General features: G+C 41.7%; 1 protein-coding gene across 1 annotated transcript in view; it reads left to right on the plus strand.

The window, feature by feature from the left end:
- KIT (v-kit Hardy-Zuckerman 4 feline sarcoma viral oncogene homolog) overlaps positions 1-19,879 on the plus strand; it is a 57,809-nt gene that overhangs the window by 29,226 nt on the left and 8,704 nt on the right. The window contains exons 5-16 of the mRNA XM_014945486.1: positions 605-764; positions 3,553-3,742; positions 4,447-4,562; positions 10,696-10,810; positions 11,951-12,144; positions 13,299-13,405; positions 13,498-13,624; positions 13,884-13,988; positions 14,067-14,177; positions 15,848-15,998; positions 18,064-18,152; positions 18,506-18,633. Of these exons, the coding sequence (XP_014800972.1) occupies positions 605-764; positions 3,553-3,742; positions 4,447-4,562; positions 10,696-10,810; positions 11,951-12,144; positions 13,299-13,405; positions 13,498-13,624; positions 13,884-13,988; positions 14,067-14,177; positions 15,848-15,998; positions 18,064-18,152; positions 18,506-18,633 (1,593 nt within the window). The remainder of the gene's footprint in view (positions 1-604; positions 765-3,552; positions 3,743-4,446; positions 4,563-10,695; positions 10,811-11,950; positions 12,145-13,298; positions 13,406-13,497; positions 13,625-13,883; positions 13,989-14,066; positions 14,178-15,847; positions 15,999-18,063; positions 18,153-18,505; positions 18,634-19,879) is intronic.

The following is a 19,879-nucleotide window of genomic DNA, read 5'->3' on the forward strand; positions in this document are numbered from 1 at the left end:
CTGTAAAGTGTGCCATGACCAGGTCTCTTCAGAGCTGGAATGACTTTTTGCTGAAGCTTTTGAGCATTAGGACAGTCAAGACCCAGTGTTCATTTTGCATCAAGGCCTACAGCTAGAAGTGTTATTAGTGCAAATAAAACCTTCTGTCGGTTCCTCATCTTCATCAGCATTAGAAATTTAGCCAGAGAGAGCTGGGTCTGATGGGTGCAGCACCCTTTTCACAATGTGATTGAAATATTTGAAGAAATGTAGAGTTCCAGCTTTGTGGCTTGGGCTGGTCTCTCCCATTGGGATCTCTTGGAGCAGGTGAATGCACACACACACACACGCACACAAGTATTCTTGCCTTACAGTGGAGGAATAAAATAAAGAATAAGGGGAAGAGATAGGACTTAAGAGAGGACATTATCTCCCAAAGACAGCTGATCGCACACTTGTTTTGCATGGAGAGATTCTAGTGACAGGTTTGTCGTGCTGGCTTATTATTCCGGTTTAAAGTTATGAATATTAATATAGCAAAGTTATAATTACTTCTATTTTTAATTTATCTCGGAAAGATGCGGCATACACAGTGTTTTAGATGTTAATTGTTTTTTACCGACAGATTGTTACAAGCAAAAGCAGAAATTTGGGTGATTATGGATACGAAAGGAAATTAACATTGAACATCCGTTCAGTGGGAGTTAATGATTCTGGAGAATTCACATGCCAAGCAGAAAACCCTTTCGGAAAAACCAATGCCACAGTAACCTTGAAAGCACTAGGTAAATAGTTCTTGTACAAATCTTAACATTTCTAAGAGCAGGAGGTGGAAAGCAAGAACACTGGGGAGCCTTCCCCTCCGTTTCTCTCCTTTCCCCCAAACCTGAGTGAGTAAAGTTGCTTTATTAAAAGGTTATTGTGACTGGTACCATATGGGATGGCTGAGGAAGTGTTGTGGTGTGTATGACTACTTTAATTTATATAAGCCTTTGCGTGTTATTGGAATGTGGTGTTAGAACAACCATCCAACGGTTTTTCCATCTCTCTGGTTTGTCTCATCCTACCTGGTTTAATTTTAAATTTAATCCAGTCTTAATGAAGCAAGTAATTTACCTTTGCCTGGTCCTATCCCTGCGCTTAAGTAATTTGGCAGCACAAGCACAAAGCGTATCTTTAATACCTGCCTTCCAAGCATGGGAAATTTTGCTGACATTGGGGTGTCAGTGTTTTTTACGTCGAAGCTCTATACCTACCTCTATTTAAAATAATGCCATAAGGAACATTGCGGTGTGCACAGGCAGCGTGAAATTGTTCACCCCTGTGATAAATCCACTTCCACGGGTTTTGGGTCGTGTCCCTTCACGGTGGGTGAACTCCCTCCCTCCTCTTGTTTAATAACAGACTGGTTTACAATCTGCTGTATATTAACTTGGGTGACACACGGTGCCTTTTGAATATTAAAGCTGCCAAAACCTGCTAATTTGATAAATTAAGGACATGTTGGTATAGCTAATAAGATCATTCTGAAGACATCTACGCAGTTGGCTACAAGGGTTTCAGCTCCTCACCATTCAAGGGTGTAGTAACTGCGGGAAGTGCAGCCTTGGGTCCTTTTTCCTTTTCAAATCTGTTTTTCTGTTGCATAGCTACTCCAGCTACATTGCTTGTTTTATTTCCCCAGTAACTTAAAGAAAACAGAAGTATCTGACCCATATGGGTCAGATTCATCAGAATGGCAGAGGTTTGAGTGCCCTTAACCTTGCTCTGCCGTTTGAGGGTGGTAGGGCTCATAATGACAGGGATGTTTTCCTCATTTTGTTACAGGAGGCACTAAATTCATATGTAAAAGAGTGAAACAGTGTGAAGTATGAAAGAAAATCTTTTACCCAAGGGGAACAATATGAAAGCTTTTATTGTGAGAGGAGGGAAGTTCTTAACGAAAGAAATTCTTAGGACTGCTATGTATGCAAATGTGGCTTTAAAAAGGATTGACTTTGGAAGGTCTGAGGACTAAAATAAAGCATGGCATTATAAAAAGTAGAAAATAGACTGACAACTTTGTATTTAGTAAAATGCAAAGTTTATATTTAATAAAAAATACCTGAGAAAAACTGGCATCTCATTCTCAAGGTACTTTTCTCTCCACACCCTCTCAAATTTGACTAAAAAAACCCAAAACACTGTCTCCCGGATGCCTTTCAGTATCCATTTTCAAAGTGACTATATTTATCTGAACTGTGCCAGCTCCCAGGGTCCTGGGAAGTGGTATATGGTGTGTACTGGAGAGATCCTGGGATTGTATCGGTTTCTAAATAGCTGTGGCTTTAACATTAGCCAAAAAGTTTATGAGGTATTTTTGGTAAATTTCGTAATTATTTTTTAGTAGTTGATTTATCTAATCATAAACAGTTTCTAGAACTGTTTCGGGGACTGATAGCACAATCTTGAAATTTTATTTGCAGGCTCTAGGGTGCATAGGGGTTCCTGTGTTTATACAGAAAAAAATAGGAAAAAAGCTTTGTGAATAAAAATCTTTGCTTTCCAGATTTAAAACCTTTTTCTCGTTTCTAATGATGGAGAGCATTTAGAGTGTACCTGCCTGCTGTGAGTTTACTTCATCTTTTCTTCTCTGAAGCAGCTGTCAAGTGCTCTGGCAGCTCCATATGCTTTCACCAAGCCCCGCTGGCTTCGGCTTTCCCGAGCTGAGGTGCCCAGCTGGCCACAGCAGTTTGATTACTAGAAAGTGGGAAGAAGCAGGGATCTGAGATTGACTTTTGGTCTAAATTCAAGCGCTCTCAGTAAATGTGTTTCATTGTAATTGCAATCTGCCTGTCAAACCGATAATTCCCACATGAGTTTTTGTAATGGGACTGAAAAAATTTGTCTTTTCAAAGTGAGTAATCCTGAAGCTGATGAGTTTATTAATGAAATTAAAACCATTGCAGTAAGGATGCTGCTCCACATGATATTTTGGAACGGAACTGCACAATGATAAACGGTATCTGCCAAAGAAAAGATTAAGACCCAGCGGTAGATGAACAGAAATGCCTTAGTTTAAAACAATTGGTATCCGGGCCTGTGGACTTAGCACATTTTTCTCTAATTACAGTTTTTTAATGGCTTCATTTGTAATGTTGTTCTCAATTACACTTGACAAAGAAACCTTAAATACTCTAGTATATTGTCATAAATGATCAATTTATCTTGCTTCTTTCGCAGTGTTTCTTTTCTACCGTACATTTAGTGACTCTGATTTTTTTGAAAAATGCAAATACTCGAGTAGAAGCAAGCACGTGCTTGCATTTTTCTGAAAGCTAATAGAGGCAATTTATCACCAGAAGATGGAATTATTTCTGTTAAGCTGCTTTAAGTCCTGTGCCTCATGGCTATATATAGTTAGTGGCCTTGGGTTTGGCAGGTGAGGGTTCAAGTTCTGCTTTGGAGATCAGGTTTCCTGTTTCACAGTTGGATGTTTGATCACTAGATATTGAAGTAGTCTTAAGTGTGGTTAGATTACTGACAATCTTCTAAATGGCCCTGAAATTGTTTTTCTTCTCTTACGGCCATCAGCTAAAGGATTTGTCCGTTTGTTTGCAACAATGAATACCACAATAGATATAAATGCAGGACAAAATGGAAATTTAACAGTTGAATATGAGGCATATCCGAAACCGAAGGAAGAAGTCTGGATGTACATGAACGAAACATTGCAGAATTCATCAGACCATTACGTCAAGTTCAAGACTGTGGGCAATAACAGGTAATATGAATGATTGTAAGTGCTATCGATTTCACTTTGGAACAGCAAACTACAGTCTGCTCTGGAAAGATGGAAATGGAGATGGTGAGAAAATTGTGATTATAAAAGATCTCGTAGTCCACGTGGCTTACCACAGTCACTGGTGCAAAGTCTGCTGACCTAGATGTGGAATAGCATTGAGCTAAGCACGCCATCTGAGGACCAGTGGGCCACAAACTCACCACTTGCCTCCAAGATGCCAGTCCTGCCCAATAAGAAAAAATCAGAATGTGAAGCTGTTTGTTTGCAGAGACTCTCTCCACCACCATGGCAGAGCCCAGTTCTCTGTGCCAAAGCTTACTTTTTTTTATTTCTGCTGTGCTCTGTTCTCTCCTGAGCCCTGGTCCTTCAAAAATCCAGCGTAGCACCTTAGGACACATGGCCTGGGTTGTGTACCTGGCTTCCCTCCTCTTTGAGAAAAGGAGCAGGCAGGGGGGCACGCAGGGGGTCTCAGCCTGGTGCTAGAATGTGGTGTGGGCACACATCTGGGTGTCAGAAGTGGCGGAACTTCGGGATGCTGTAGTGCAAAGGCTGTCATAATGCAAGGTGAGAGTGTGGGCATGGACTGTGTCCACGCTAATAATTGACTCCTCAGCTTCTGTACAGCAATTGCCTGTTCACCACAAGTTGTGAGCATCAATAACGCTAACTTTTTTTCCTTACAGTTATACAAGTGAACTTCACCTTACCCGATTAAAAGGAACAGAAGGAGGCATTTACACGTTTTTTGTGTCCAATTCTGATGCCAGCTCCTCTGTAACATTTAATGTCTATGTGAAAAGTAAGTAAAGTGAACAGTCTGAAATATTTCATTATCACAGTCATTGTATTTTATACAACATAATGTATGCACAAGATGTCACAGTGTGGTTCAGCATCTGAGAGGCTTTCTGAAGTGGAGCACATGCTGGAAAACTCTTTAAATGTCAAGATATAAAAGTGCAGAGTACTTAGACAAATCCACCTACCATCCAGTGTGACCTTACATGCTAACAAACGTATTCCAGAGGTTACCAGAGAGCAGCTAGATAGTTCATGCTGGAAGAAAACTGTAGCACTTGCAAACCCGATCTCAAAAATAAGCATGTACCATAAATCTTTGATAATTTAAGGTGGAGCAGGATATACAGGGATTATAATTGGCATTTTTGGCAGCTGAGTTAAGCTATTGGTTGTCATTCATTTATTTGAGTTGGATGCACAGTTTGAAAGCTTATCAGGAGAATTATTCACTTTTGCCCTTTGGCATCTAAATATTTCTGTATAATAATATAGATCACCGTTGTTTTAGAGAAATCCGCACAGCTTTACAAACACGTGTGCTGTCATTTTTGGGACATGCTTGGTAAAAGAGAGCATCGCTCTCAGTTCCAAATAGCATTCTCTAAAGCAAAAGCTAAACTTCAATATTAATTCAATGAAACTTTCAGGAAAGCCTGTCCTTAGCAGAGCCATCCTGTTAGAGGATTTAATGCTCTCAGCAGACATATATTGGCAGATGCTAAAGGCCAAGCTTAAGGAAAATTAAACCAGGAGGGGGCTGCAGGCAGACTTGGAGAAATTAAGGTGAGGTAGACAATGGTGCCTTCAAGCCCAGCAGGAGGAACTGTACAGAGAGGGAGAGAATGTGCTGCAAGTGCCATTCTGTGCTGCTGCTGTGCTTCAGCAGCGATGTGTCCTTCTCTGGGTGCAGGCTAATGCAGAGAGGACTGTGGAGAAGTCCACAAACGCACAAAATCCTAGACAGTAATTTCTGAATTCTTCTCATTTATCACTGAAGGTCAGCGTTTGTAGCGTCACTATTAGCAATGCCATAGTTCGGGTCTAGAAATGTCACTTGGGCTCCTTTCAGAACGTGGCATTTCTTCCTTCATCTGTGAATGTTGTAATTTGTATTCTTATGCCTTTTCCATTTCCCAGCTGTGATTTCTGAGATGAGGGCACTGGTGACCTCAGATGTCCTTTGCCACCATGGATGAGTGTGGGTTACAGTCGGAAGGGATAATTCTACTATTTTACAGATTAGTGGAGCAAATTGTTGAGCCAGAAGTTTAATTACTGAGAAGGAATGGGAGAAATTGCAGGTTGCGCTTGGAGCTGTCAGTTCAGATGAGGCTGGATGGTGTTTTCTGACTTGCAGCACCATATGTGTGTTTGGAGCAAGGGGCTGTCTGTGGGCCTCTCATCTCTCCCAGGCTCTGCAGGCTGCTTGGGAGCAGTCTGGGCACAATAACTTAAAAAAACCCATTGCGGTTTTGTCATCATAAGGTGTTGGTTTTCATGCATTGCCACCTGCGTTGCCACTTTTGAGGAATCTGCTACTTGAGAAAAGCTGAAAACCCCTGGGGTCATGGTTAGGAAACCAGACTGGGAATCACAGAATCGTAGAATCATAGAATCATAGAATGGTTTGGGTTGGAAGGGACCTTAAAGATCATTGAGTTCCAACCCCCCTGCCATGGGTAGGGACACCTCCCACCAGAGCAGGTTGCTCAAAGCCCCATCCAGCCTGGCCTTGAACACCTCCAGGGATGGGGCAGCCACAGCTTCTCTGGGCAATCTGTTCCGCTGTCTCCCCACCCTCACAGTAAAGAATTTCTTCCTAATATCTAATCTAAATCTCTCTTCTTCCAGTTTAAAAAACATTACCCCTGTCCTATCACCACATTCCCTGATAAAGAGTCCCTCCCCATCTCTCCTGTAGCCCCCTTTAGGTACCGAAAGGCCATTATAAGGTCTTCCCAGAGCCCCCTCTTCTCCAGGCTGAATAACCCCAACTTTCTCAGCCTGTCCTCATAGGAGTGTTGCTTCAGCCCTCTGATCATCTTCGTGGCCCTCCTCAATAGCATGGTGAAGCAGTATGGCCAAGGCAGGAAGAAGCATGGATGGCTTAGTTCTTCTGAGTGGCTTGTCTGTGCCACCAACAACGTGCAAGTCTTCTTCCCTCCTGCTTCCCGTCTTATAAGTAGTAAGATCAGCCTTGGGATGCAATGAGGACATTTAAGCCGTCTTAGTGGAGCCCAGGTTACCCAGCACTGTGGCCTGGAGTGGACTGGAGACGTTGCTGAAGCAGATGGATTTGACTCAAAACACTTGACTCAAAAAGAGTTTCTTTTGGCATTTTGACTAAGCTCCTGCAAATATTTCTTTCATTTTGAAAGGAAGAGGTGAAATGGATTGATCCTTCTAGGGGTTTGTTTTTAAGAAAAATAACCTCATGTTTTCAGTGGCTGGTAAGATGCTCATCATTTAACTGTGAAACACAAACTGCACGACAATGTACCACATTATTTGACATTGGGAGTCATGTGAGGGTGGGTCAGATCCTGATCTAATGGTGTGTCCTGACCTGGCATTGTTGTCAGCAGGGATTTTTGCATAAATTCCTGGGATGTAGCTCGTGATGTTTACTCTTCTGGCTTGGTCGAGTAATCAGCAGAAAGTAATCAAACAGGTAAAACAGGATTCATAATCAGGAGAATGTCTTCACATAAACAAGAATTTATGCTGAAGCATTTGCTGAAAGACATGAAAAACCCTGTGCAGAAATGCCTGCCTTGGATTTAAACACATTTAGCAATTGCATATGCTAATCTGAAACAATACTAAATTGCTTAAAGAAAAAAAAAAAGTAGTCAGTCATAGTAAATGTGACATAAAGGAGCTCTGAAATTAAGAGCCAAAGAGAAAATTACAATTTGACAAGCAGCACGCCGAACTGAGTTATAATTAGGAAATTGTAGAAATCTCCAGAGTGGCAAGGTACGGTGTGTCTAGCAATTAGTGGAGGAATCTTCCAACCAGTATCTGAGCTTAGTGCAAAATAATATCTGGGCTTAATTATAGTCAACAAAAAATTACCTGTGTAGTTGGGGCTCATGCTGCGAAGAGAAAACTGGTCATGGTATTGTACATCACGTAAAGCCAAGCTCAGGGATTTTTTTCTGTTGGAACATGCAGTGAACAAATGAGGAGTCGCCGTAATATTAGAAAAAAGATTTGTTCCAGTCCAGAAAATGTGACTCCAGGAGGAAAGCTCTCTCTCTTCTTTGACTGCGATGACAGACAATACCTATTAAATGTTACTTTTTAGGCATTTACTTTGTTAATGATGAAGAAAAGGGAATCAGCAATAGAAAGCAATTAAATGCACAAGAGCGTTGAGTTAAAATAGGAGTGACCTTTTAGAAGTCCTCTTTGCTACGTTCAGAATCAACATTAATAAAAGCTGAAAAGCGGTTAATAAACTTAGTGAAATTAGAAGTTTAAGGCAACTAATGACTGATTATGGAAGGCAATATGTATATATGCCAAGTAATGTAATGAAACATTAAATATTTAAAGGGTTAAAGCTGAAACAGTAAGCAAAGTCTAGTCATTAGGAGTCTGTCTGATACCAGGGATAATTAGGCAGTGAGAGTCATAAAACCTACTACAATAAAATCTCTTTTACAAAGAAGATGCTCAGTGACAGCTTGGCATCTGTTTGCCCAAGCCAGTCCATCTTTGCTCCAGCATTCCCCAGAGCATCGGTACTGGTGGGTGAGGAAGAAGCCCAGGCTGATCATGTTAATCACCACATCAAAGCTTTTCACCTGGGGGTGCCAGGGGTAGAGCTGCTCTCAGGCCATGGGTTCTCACCAGGCTGCTGGAGCTCAGCTCCCCGTGGCACCAGGGCTGGACCACTCTGCCCGGGATGCTGGAGACATTAACCCCATCCTCACCCTCCACTGCTGCAGGATGAGTCCACATGATCATGCTTTCATTTAGGTTTTTACAATGGAAAAAAAGCCTGATTAATGTGGACATTTTCCCTCTCTCAGTGTGTTCGATGCAGCCCAAATCTGGCACAATATTTTTTCCGGGGCTTAATGTTCATTTTCCTCTTATATTTGACTTTAAATTTCTCTCATTTCTTTAATTACATTGTGTTGTAATGTTGCCTAGAGCATAGCATATGCCCAGTTCTGGGATTCCCAGTACAAGAAGGGCAGGGAACTACTGGAGGGAGTCCAGCCGGGGGCTATGAAGATGATCAAGGGACTGGACCACCTCTCTTATGAGGAAAGGCTGAGAGACCTGGGTCTGCTCACACTGGAGAAGACTGAGAGGGGGTCTCACCAATGCTTAGAAATATCTAAAGGGTGGATGTCAAGGGGATGGGGTCAGACTCTTCTCACTCATGCCTGGTGACAGGACAAGGGGCAACGGGCACAAACTGGAACACAGGAAATTCCGTCTCAATATGAGGAAAACCTTTTTTTATTTTGAGGGTGGCAGAGCCCTGGAACAGGCTGCCCAGAGAGGGTGTGGAGTCTCCTTCTCTGGGGATATTCAAAACCCACCTGGACACGTTCCTGTCCAGCCTGCTCTGGGTGACCCTGCTTTGGGTGGAGGGGTTGGACTAGATGGTCATCAAAGGATCCTTCCAGCCCCTACCATTCTGTGATAGCATATGCCTAATCAAAATGCTTGCACAAGGGTAGTAGGTTAGCTAATTACAATGTCACAATCCAACCCCTTTGATAGGAGTTTTGGAAATGTGCGTTATGTGTATTCCGTGAGCGCTGGTGGGTGAGTGAGATGCTGTGTGCGCTCTCAAAAAGTCCCTCACCAAATGAGTAATGCTGAAAATCCGTCTCAACATTTTGCAACAATGTTTGGTCCCCGGTGGTTTGCATAAAACACAACATTTTGAAATGAAAGAACATTCAGTTCCTGTAACATGAGTCATGAGGAGATGCTATGTGATTGAGAATATACGTGTGCTTTATTGCCTCTAATTTAATCAGCAAGTAGAATATTCATTAAAAACTAACGCTGCGCAGTCTTTGTACGTGGATTTTATCTGAAATAAATTGGCGTGTTCCCAGTGTAGTCTATACAGCTTCACAACTCTAGAGTACTAGAAGTTCATCTTATATTTTTATGAAGTTGTGTTAACCGATAATGGAGCTTTAACTTGTACCTGTCAGGTGAGCAGCGTCATTGCAATATAGTCTGTTTTTTTTCCCCACTAACTTTTTTTGTGAGTGGTTTTGCAAGGAAGCCAAGGCTCTTAAGGGAAATAAGGCCTCTAATTCAAGTTTCTCCAAGAAAAACATCTTGCTAATATTTGCCAGACGTTGTTGGCGGTCCCCTTGGCTGAAGCCTGTGAAGTCCACCTGATCGCTCTGGTTTCCTGCCGTGCTCCAAACAGCATCTCCTGAACCAGCTCTGGCGCAGGATGTGGCAGGAGGCATCGTCTGGCCAGATTGCTTTCTAAACTACCACAGCAATTATGAATTATTGTTTGGAAAACTAATAAGTTCAGTGTAATATTGCTCTGTGTGCAGTGTTTAGAGAGTTAGGCAGAGGGGCATTTTGGTAGTGGTATCTCAGAGGGACGTGTGTCCTCTGTGGGGACTCTTGTTTGCACTGGTTGCCTTGCCCTGTAGTTCCTTTTCTGGCTGCGGTGGTAATATTTAATACAGAGGGCAGATGTAAGAGAGATGTGGTTTGACAGATTTAGTACACTTATAACTGTGAAGAAACTGTCCTTTTTACAGGCAGATAAAGTTGTGCTGTGCAGAACAGGAACTGCGGTGCTGTTCCAAGCACACAGTTCTCGGGGTTGTTTAAGCTCTGAGCTTTGCTGGTTTAGGATCTTTCATTAAACCAGATTTCCAGTGGAAGTAAGGTATTATTCTGAAATCCAGCCCAAGCGTTCAGTGTAAGAACTGATAATGTCACAGATGGTCAGTGCTTGAGGGACAAGCACTGTTCAGACCCTGACACCCTTGAAGCACTCAAAGCTCTGCTCACCCGGGTAATCCCACGGTCGGTGATACACACGAGTTGCTGGGGTAGAGAGCAAATGGCAATGCAAGTCCTCTGTTCCCCTAATGTGTGACTCTCGTTTTTGTTTATTGCAGCAAAACCGGAGATTCTCACTCTGGATATACTTAGCAATGGTATTCTCCAGTGCGTAGCAGCTGGATTCCCAGCCCCTACCATCTACTGGTATTTTTCCCCAGGAACCGAGCAGAGGTAAGTTAAGTAAATGAGAGTCTCCAAAGTTTATTCTAAATGCAACGCACACAATTTATAATTCAAAATTAAGAACAGAAAATGACTCGGTAACAGTTATGTTCAAACGTTGCATCACTATTTTCATCATTTTCGGCATTGCATTATTTGCAGTGGTTGGGGCGAAAGAAGGGGTACGTTTCATTATTCCCCTTTGCATTCCGACCTTGAAAGGGGAATAACCAACATTTTCTGCTGCAGAAAAACAAAAGCCAAAGTTTCTCCCTGCTGCAGGCTAGCTAAGGTTTGTACCAGTTTGGCCCCAAATGACACATGTTCTGTATGCAATTTCACAGAGTGACAATCACAGACTCACATGTGAATATGGCTGTTATCTTTTATTTTATTGTGTAATGATATAATTTTTCAAGGCATAAAGTAATTAGATTTCTATTCACATGAAGCATGTGACAAGTAAACAAGTTACAAATAAAACCTGATGTCTAGTTAGCACGTTTCTAAAAAGACTGTAGAGTTTCACTGTGAAGTGAGCATTTGTGAAGCATGTCTGAAAGTTTTGGTTGACTTCCACCCTGTGGTTGTAGACCTTGTACTAGGAAGTCATGGGTCTCCCACCTTCATAATTTGTTTCATGCCTATGTATGTGACAGATAAAGGAGAGGCAGCATCTTGAGAGAACAGAACTGGTTGTTTTCTGGCTGCGTATCAGCTTGTTGGTGTTGTATGTACATCATGGGGTTTTTTTGGTGCTGTAGTAAAACAATGCTTGGGGAAAGTCTTCCAGAGTAGATAATATGCCACAAGTGCTCAAAGCTGAAGTTGGAGGTACCGGTTGTGTGATACAAAATCCATAGTAGACTTACAGACCTATAGGTATCTCTACCCAAACGCAAAGACCTCACGGTGTTCAGTTGGGTCAGGCTTGGTGTATGTATCCATCTCACCCACTACGCAGAAGACAATGAGACATTGTGAGTAGGCTAAGCTTTGAGGATAAGATCTTCAGCTCAATGCCTCTGTAGAGCAGTGTTGTTTACTTATCTGATGGTCTGGCAGGGACTGTCTGCCTCAACATGAGGACCTGTCATCCATTCCAGGTAGCCATCCGTGGCAGATAACTGTCAGTATTGTTTCTCCCAGGTGTTTTGATTCACCAACAATATCCCCCATGGATGTCAAAACCAGTTACACAAATTCGTCAGTGCCATCGTTTGAACGAATCCTGGTGGAAAGCACCATTAACGCCAGCATGTTCAGGAGCACCGGCACCGTGTGCTGCGAGGCCTCCAGCAACGGGGACAAGAGCTCTGCTTTCTTCAACTTTGCTATTAAAGGTAGGGGCTGGAGGGAATCATGGAATTGTTGGAGTTGGAAGGGACCTCTAGAGATCATCTAGTCCAACTCTCCTGCTAAGCAGGATTGCCCAGAGCACATTACTCAGAATGAGACCATAAAACATGGGTGCCTTTCAGCTCTCTCTGTAAGAGGGTTTTAAATGGTTTACCTTTGCCCTAAGAAAATTCAGGGTGCTGTGGCTGAGGGTATGATAACGTATTACGCCGCATGTTCTGCCTGTCAAAGCGTTGCTTTAATTTTTCAATGAATATTGTGGTAGCATCTTTTTATGGCTTCAGATCTGCAGCGCAGTAGGTGGCTGGTTTTCTTCTGTCTGTGCAGCACAGGGGCAAACCACCTACAGCACGACACTGGCTTTCTTTATCTCCCCTTTTCTTTTCCTGTCTTTGTCTGTTTTAACTATTTAGGCCATCTTTTTTGTAGTTGTTGTTTGAGGAAAAAAATGCATGTCTTTAATGTTTTCACAATGTTTCAGGAAAATGTGGTCCTGAACTTGACTGGAGCCTAAGGGCCCTGCTGTTGTAAAAGAAGTAACAGCAACATACGGCAAAAGGGCTTATGAGTTTTGTAGCAGTATTTGTGGGTTTCTGGAGGGGGGTAAAAGCACTAGAACACAGATGACTCCAAATGTGTTTGTAAATCTGTGCTCCTCTTCGCAAAATCAAGTGTTCCGCTAATTCTTTTTTTCTCTGTTACACCCAGCTACAACATATAAACAGATAAGCCAGATTTGGGGCAGATGGGTTTTACTGGAATGGTATTCCTTTGCTACTCGGCACAACCTCTACTTGTAAAGACTGTGCTGAGCATACTTTGAGGGAAAAAAAGAGAAGAAATTAGGCCTTCGGAAAAAAACGTCTTTCTTTCACCTAATTTGGCAGAGTGTCAGACCTCCTGAGCTGATGAAGCTGAGACTCCCGAGGCAACAAACAGGATGGCTTCTATGCTAGATCTGTCCCCCCCAGTTCATTCAGGAAAGCCATTCTGGTGGACCTGGAGCACATCTGGGAAAGTCAAAACCCCAAGCCATGTTTCACAAGGAGGAACCAAGGAAAGATTTTCACCTGCAACTTTTAAATACAGTTTTTCTTGTTCAGTATTAAAGCAGATTTTTTTCTCTGTTTCTTTCCAGAAAAAATCCGTACCCATACCCTTTTCACCCCTTTACTAATCGCATTTGGAGTCGCTGCAGGACTGATGTGCATCATAGTCATGATCCTGGTATACATATATTTGCAGGTAAAATCAGAAGGCCCTCTGCCTGAGTTAGGAAGCTGTGTGACCTGCCCGTGGTGGCTTCGGTGGTGACAGCCGTTCTCTTTCTTTTCCAGAAACCCAAATACGAAGTTCAGTGGAAAGTTGTTGAAGAAATAAATGGAAACAACTATGTTTACATAGACCCAACGCAACTTCCTTATGATCACAAATGGGAATTTCCTAGAAACCGGTTGAGTTTTGGTTAGTTTGGATTTGTTTAACTTCATCTGCAAGGTGAAACCTTGAGGTCTCCTATGAGACTTTGGTCAAACACAGCAGGGTTTTGTCAAAGGGACGTTGTGCGATAATGCAGATAGTGATAATTGCTCATACTTACCTTGGGACAAAAAGCAAGCAGGCGTATCTGCAATAGCTTCCTTGATATCATAAAATAAAATGTTGAACCATTCAGGAAGAACTGCTCCAAGTCGTTACAGAGTCTTTTGTTTTGCTTTATTAGGTAAAACCCTTGGTGCTGGAGCTTTTGGAAAAGTTGTTGAAGCCACCGCTTACGGTCTATTTAAATCTGATGCTGCTATGACAGTAGCAGTAAAGATGTTAAAACGTAAGTTGCTGTAATGTGCCGTGCAGTTTTTTCTCACTTCCTCCTGTTACGTTCTGAACACTGTGCTTTGCCTTGCAGCAAGTGCCCATTTAACAGAAAGAGAAGCCTTGATGTCAGAGCTTAAAGTGCTGAGTTACCTTGGAAACCACATTAATATCGTGAATCTGCTTGGAGCTTGCACTATTGGAGGTGGGATTATCAACAGATTATTGATTATTTCTCTTCCTTTTTTATCACCAGAAGGAGGAACGTTGTGAAGAAGAATCCAGTGCCACTAAGTTTAGAAATCTTAAATAGATTTCTTGCTTAGGCAGGTTGCAGATCATCATGGCTATCACCTGCGAATATGTGAATCTAGATTTTTTAGGCTCATCCTAAAAGCAGTAATGAGCCTGCTGTAGCTGCAACTGAAAAGGAGGGTTGCTGCTAATTCTCTTTTATGTGAGCCGTTGTGCCTGTTCTTCTTGCGAGGTGACAAAACGTACAGGGCAAGTTTTCTTCTCAATTCTGTTTCTCACGAATGAGGAAAGATACGTGAACTGGTTCCTTGTTGGTATCCAAGGTGAAGTCAACAGGCCTGTCTTGTGTAGTCTTCCAGCCTTCTGTTTAAACTGTAAATGTATCTGTTAAGGCACCAGTGAAGTTACAAATTCTAAGCAGCAGACAGTTGAGGAAAAGAATTTTCCAAATAAATTATTGCACAACCCAAATGTTTCACATCTAATATTAACTTAATAAGTTTGTTTTCATACATAGTAAAAGCTACAAAACAGCTGAAGTGTCAATACAAAGTGGTACAGTCCTGTGTTTTTAATCTATGTGCATTTTAATATGAAAGATGGTGTTGCTTCTTATACAAATATTTGCTCTTTAAGTTTTTGCTTCCATTTTTCAAAGAAAAGGAGCTTGTAAAAATTCATAGTTTTAGGTGGAGGCACAGCATTTCTCACTTTCGCTTTTAATGATTTAAAGCTGGGATGAAACAATTTTGTTTAAGCAGTCAACAAAGTAGGCTCACTGGCCTGAGCGCGTGTCTGTCTCAGCTGAAAAAATGTGGCGTCTGTAAGAAAACCCCGCCACAAACACTGCTTTTGCTATTAGGAAAGCTATAATTTTTAACTGCAGAAAAATGGAAATAAACTAGTGAGGTTAGGAAGCGGCAGCGGAGAATAACCTTACAGATGAAATAACACGCAGTGCAATTACATATTCAAGGGCCATCGCTGGAGTCATTCATTCAGAAAACATATATTTGATCTATAAACATCTGTGCTGGAGATGACTTGATTCTCCTTTCTGATTTAATTTTAATATTCTGAGGCCTTGTGCAATGTAGTTTTCAGTCGCAGCAGGCTGTTCTGTTTGAATGATTTTTCCTATTATACTGCAGAATATAACACTCTACATCATTTCCAAAACATTACTGAAGGAGTGTGAAGCTCTACTGTAAACAGAAGTGAATCAAAAGGATTAATGTTTGAAGCTTGAATTACTCTAACGTTTGGAACAAATAACTTCCTTCAGGAAGTGAGCAAAATCAAACAGATGTGTCTGGCCAGAAACATTATCACATGAAAAAAGAGAAAAAGACTTATTTGTTTAATTTTTGTACAATGCAATGCTATTGACAGGGGGAAAATTAATTGGGAGCGACACAGCTTTAGCTGGACCATAGTTGCTGATCTGTGAAAGGGAAGATGCCGGGTTACTTTTCTACAACTTTTCAAGTCTAGACAGCACTAGGCAGTGTGATTTTTAATAGCCCAGCCTGTGTGCTCGGCTGAATGCTATCTTTATGTCAGGTTTTCTGCTTTAAAAACAATACTCACCTGCTTTCTAAACCTCATTTATATCTACAGGTCCCACGCTGGTCATTACAGAATATTGCTGCTATGGTGATCTTTTAAATTTTCTGAGACGGAAACGAGATTCATTTATTTGTCCAAAACATGAAGACCATGCAGAAACAGCAGTTTATGAGAACCTTTTGCATCAGGCAGAGCCTGCAGCGTAAGTATGACCGGCTGAAATGGACTTGTGCTTTTAGAAGATTGGGAAGGAGGAGATATCAAAGTTTATTAGGGATAAGAGATGTGGAGAAACCTTTCATGCAGCAGGCTTTGAAGATTCTTTGCTGTGCAAGGAAACAATTTAATTAAAGAGATGATTTGTACAGTGGGTGGTTTATTCTAACAGAGCGCGATTGATTGTGTACATACACTCTCTGTTTTCCTTCTTTATCAAATTTCCTGTAGTTATTTCATGCAACTCCTTGGCTCCCATTTTCCTACGTATTTGTGTTTATCGTTGCTGTTAAACGTTGGCAGCGCTCATTTAGCAGCTTGAATGACAATTCCCCCAGTGTTGGGCTGTTAATACTCTGAGCTCTCCTAAGTTCCTGCCTTCAAAAAACGAGTTCTCACCAAGTCAAACGGGCGCCTTTCAGTGTCAGAGGCAGGCTGCCACCGACAGCTCAGGAGATTTTGGGATGACACTACCCGTGTCACGATTCTGAGATTGCTCTTCTACTTTGGTTTTTGTTTTGTTTTTTTTTTCTGTTACTTCATCTATATATTTTTAACTGCTCTGTTTTAGATACCAGCCCAGAGCTTTTTCCAGGTACGTTTCCAAGCAGATTTCCTGCTCGCTCCTTCCCTTTGCAAAAGACCTAACTTGCCAAAACAGAGAGGCTGTTACAATACCTGCCCATTTTTATTTTTAGTCTGTTTATTGCCCTGGTGGGCCCATTACTTTGTGTTGGCAGACACAAAAGAACCAGGCAGACCCTTAGGAGGTAGAGAAGTCCTTTGTCCCAGCAAGAGGTAGAACTGGTGAAGGTGTTTTTGCCATGGCAGCATATGGGTAGCTGGTGATATCGTGGAGAGGTGGGACCACTGAGGTGATGAACACAAAACTGTGATTTGCCATTGGACTTGTGCCCTCTTTTCAGTGCAGGAATCTTACTGCTTGAGCACATATTGTAAAATGAAGTATTAGTGGCTGAGTATTTACCAAATTCTCACAGAATCACAGAATGGTGGGGGCTGGAAGGAACCTTCAGAGGTCGTCTAGTCCCTGCCAAAGCAGGGTCACCCAGAGCAGGCTGGACAGGAAAGCATCCAGGCAGGTTTTGGATATCTCCAGAGGAGACTCCACATCCTCTCTGGGCAGCCTGTTCCTGTGCTCTGCCACCCTCAAAGTAAAGAAGTTTTTCCTCATGTTGAGATGGAATTTCTTGTGTTCCAGTTTGTGCCTGTTGCCCCTTGTACTTCTCTGGGCTCTACAACCCATATTAGTATTTACTGTAAAGTTGCAGGCTCGAAATGCATCAGATGTGTTTGTAGTGGTGACTAAAGCTATTGGTGATGTCATTACTCCTTTCTATGTTAGCTCTGTGGCTGCATTTATTGTTCATAAACTAAGCAGATATTTCAGGCTATGTATATGAGTTCTAATGGCAAAGAAGTGAAAAATGCCAAAGTACATCCATCATTTCTAAAGGTGCCTAACTCTATATTTATAAACCATATAGTATGAAAGTCTGTACATTTGAATTATATATAGCAATAAGAAAACTTAAAAAATGTAGCAGATGGCTGTCCCAAGACTCGGCTGATTCTTCAAAACGCATAGGAATCCCCTTTAGAATGTTGGAATCTCTGAATTTAACATCTTTTACCATTTGTCTTCTGCATTTCAATTACCACTTGAGTTGCTGAAATATTCTGGTAGAAGTTGGCCTAAGCAGAAGGAGGAAGCACTGGCAGGTCCTCTGAAACACCTGGATGTTAATTTATAGAGAATGAAGCCTGTATAAACAGTATATGTATGAAAGTTTTTGTTTGCTCACCTGAGCCAAACTCCAGCCTTTTGAGGCCTTTGGTTAGCTGTACTGACAAACCTCTCTTTCTGTACAGGCCTTTCCTCATCTTTTTTGCAGACCCATGAGTTTCCAATCTACTTATCTTTTTAAAGCATTATATTCCGAGGGTTGGCATAACCTTGGCTTTTTGTTTGGATGGTTTCTGAGACCTTTTCACTAAATGATGTTTTATTTCATCTGCTGCCTCTACAGTGATGTTGCCAATGAGTACATGGACATGAAACCAGGAGTGTCATACTCAGTCCCACCCAAAGCTGATAAAAAACGCCCAGTGAAATCTGGTGAGTACAGGGGCAAGGAATTCTGTTTGCTACCGGGAGTGCAGAGAGGAGGGCTTCATGGATTTTTTCAGTTTTATCATAATTTTATTTCATGGGTGGGGAGAATTAAAATCCATTAATTGATATGGGAAGGCTTAAGAAAGACTGATAAGATAAATTACAGTGTCTTGTTTTTTCCTCACACTTAAATGGAGTATCAGTATTATTTTTTGCATTTTGCTGGTGGGCTATTTATTTATTTATGTGGCTCTAGTCTGTACTTATTAAGATCACTATTTTGTTTAACGTAATACAAATCTGCTTCTAAATGATTATACCTGGTCAGCTTAAAAGCTGTTGTTTGTATTGCATAGGATCCTACACCGATCAGGATGTTACCCTTTCTATGTTGGAAGATGATGAGCTTGCTCTAGATGTCGAAGATCTACTAAGCTTTTCTTACCAGGTGGCAAAGGGCATGAGCTTCCTTGCCTCCAAAAATGTAAGTTAAGAATTTGTCAGAGCTGGATAGAACCAGTAGATTTCTGCTTTCAATGTTTTAATGTGATCCATGTGTTTAAATGCTGAAATGCTAAAGAACTGTATGAAGACAGCTGCAAAGCTTTCTGTTTGCATGAGTTTTAAACAACGCTGCACTTGCTACTCCTGTCATGCAGAATACTGCCTTAAACAGGGGAGCTATCATATCATGTGCTTCTTTTTGTTTTAGCAGTATGGCTTGATGCACAGAATGTGTCTTGTTTTTTAATTTTCTGGAAAGATAAAATCAGCCTAGAGACCCACAAATTATCTTCATTGGCTACCCTGAGCATAAAGGACATTTCTCCGGGTTTCTTAGGAGAGGTATCACATAACAGAAAGGGATTTATAATGAATAGAAGTCTTAAGCACAGCATAATTATGATCTTCTTTTGGTTGTTCTCACATTTTATTAGAAAAATGCCATTTAAAATGTAAAAATTGTAACTAATACAGAGATGGGCTTGTGCAGGTGCACCTTGGATAAAGCACAAAAACAAACTGGGATCCTGTGTTAATAGTGGGAAGTGTGGCTCTAATTCTGCTCCAGAGGATGTCCACATTAATATGTGCTCTTGCACTTGTCTTTTCCCCTCACTGCTCCTCCTTCCAAACTCTTTAGTTTATTTTTCATCTAAACAGCTTCAAAGCAGGCTTGACAAGCAAATGCATTATATTACAGATTTTAATAATTTTTGCCAGGCTCCTGCATCCTTTGCTAGTCAGGACGCCCAGTGCCTAGCACACATATTCTTTATTTATTTTTATTTTCCTATAGAAGAGCCCTGGGATTCAGTGTGCATCATCCCCACTGACAGTTTTCTTTGTAGTCTTTCCATTAATTCAGGCACCACGGCATTGAGTAGCAAAGGCAGTAACGGATGTCACACCACCTCACCGTGAGGTTGGGAGGTAACATGGGGTGTCACTTTGTCAGTGCAGAATTAACGGCTTTATCCCAGAATTAAGTTGCACTGTGCTAGGACATTACTGTGCTTGGTCCTCTCCGGTCGTTGTGTACATAGAAGCTCTGAGCTCCAGCTGGTAAATGTAGTAGGGGCTGATGGCTAAGATGCTTCAGATTGCCTCACACCCTGGGGGAATGAGGGTCTGCTCAGATCAGCAGCTCTTCTGCAAGTTGTTTGTGTATCAAGGCTCAGAGACATAAAAGTGCCTCTGTGCAGGAGCATATAGGAGCCTGTCCTGGG

The sequence above is a fragment of the Calidris pugnax genome, unplaced genomic scaffold (genome assembly GCF_001431845.1).
Source record: "Calidris pugnax isolate Ruff unplaced genomic scaffold, ASM143184v1 scaffold58, whole genome shotgun sequence".
Lineage (NCBI taxonomy): Eukaryota > Metazoa > Chordata > Aves > Charadriiformes > Scolopacidae > Calidris > Calidris pugnax.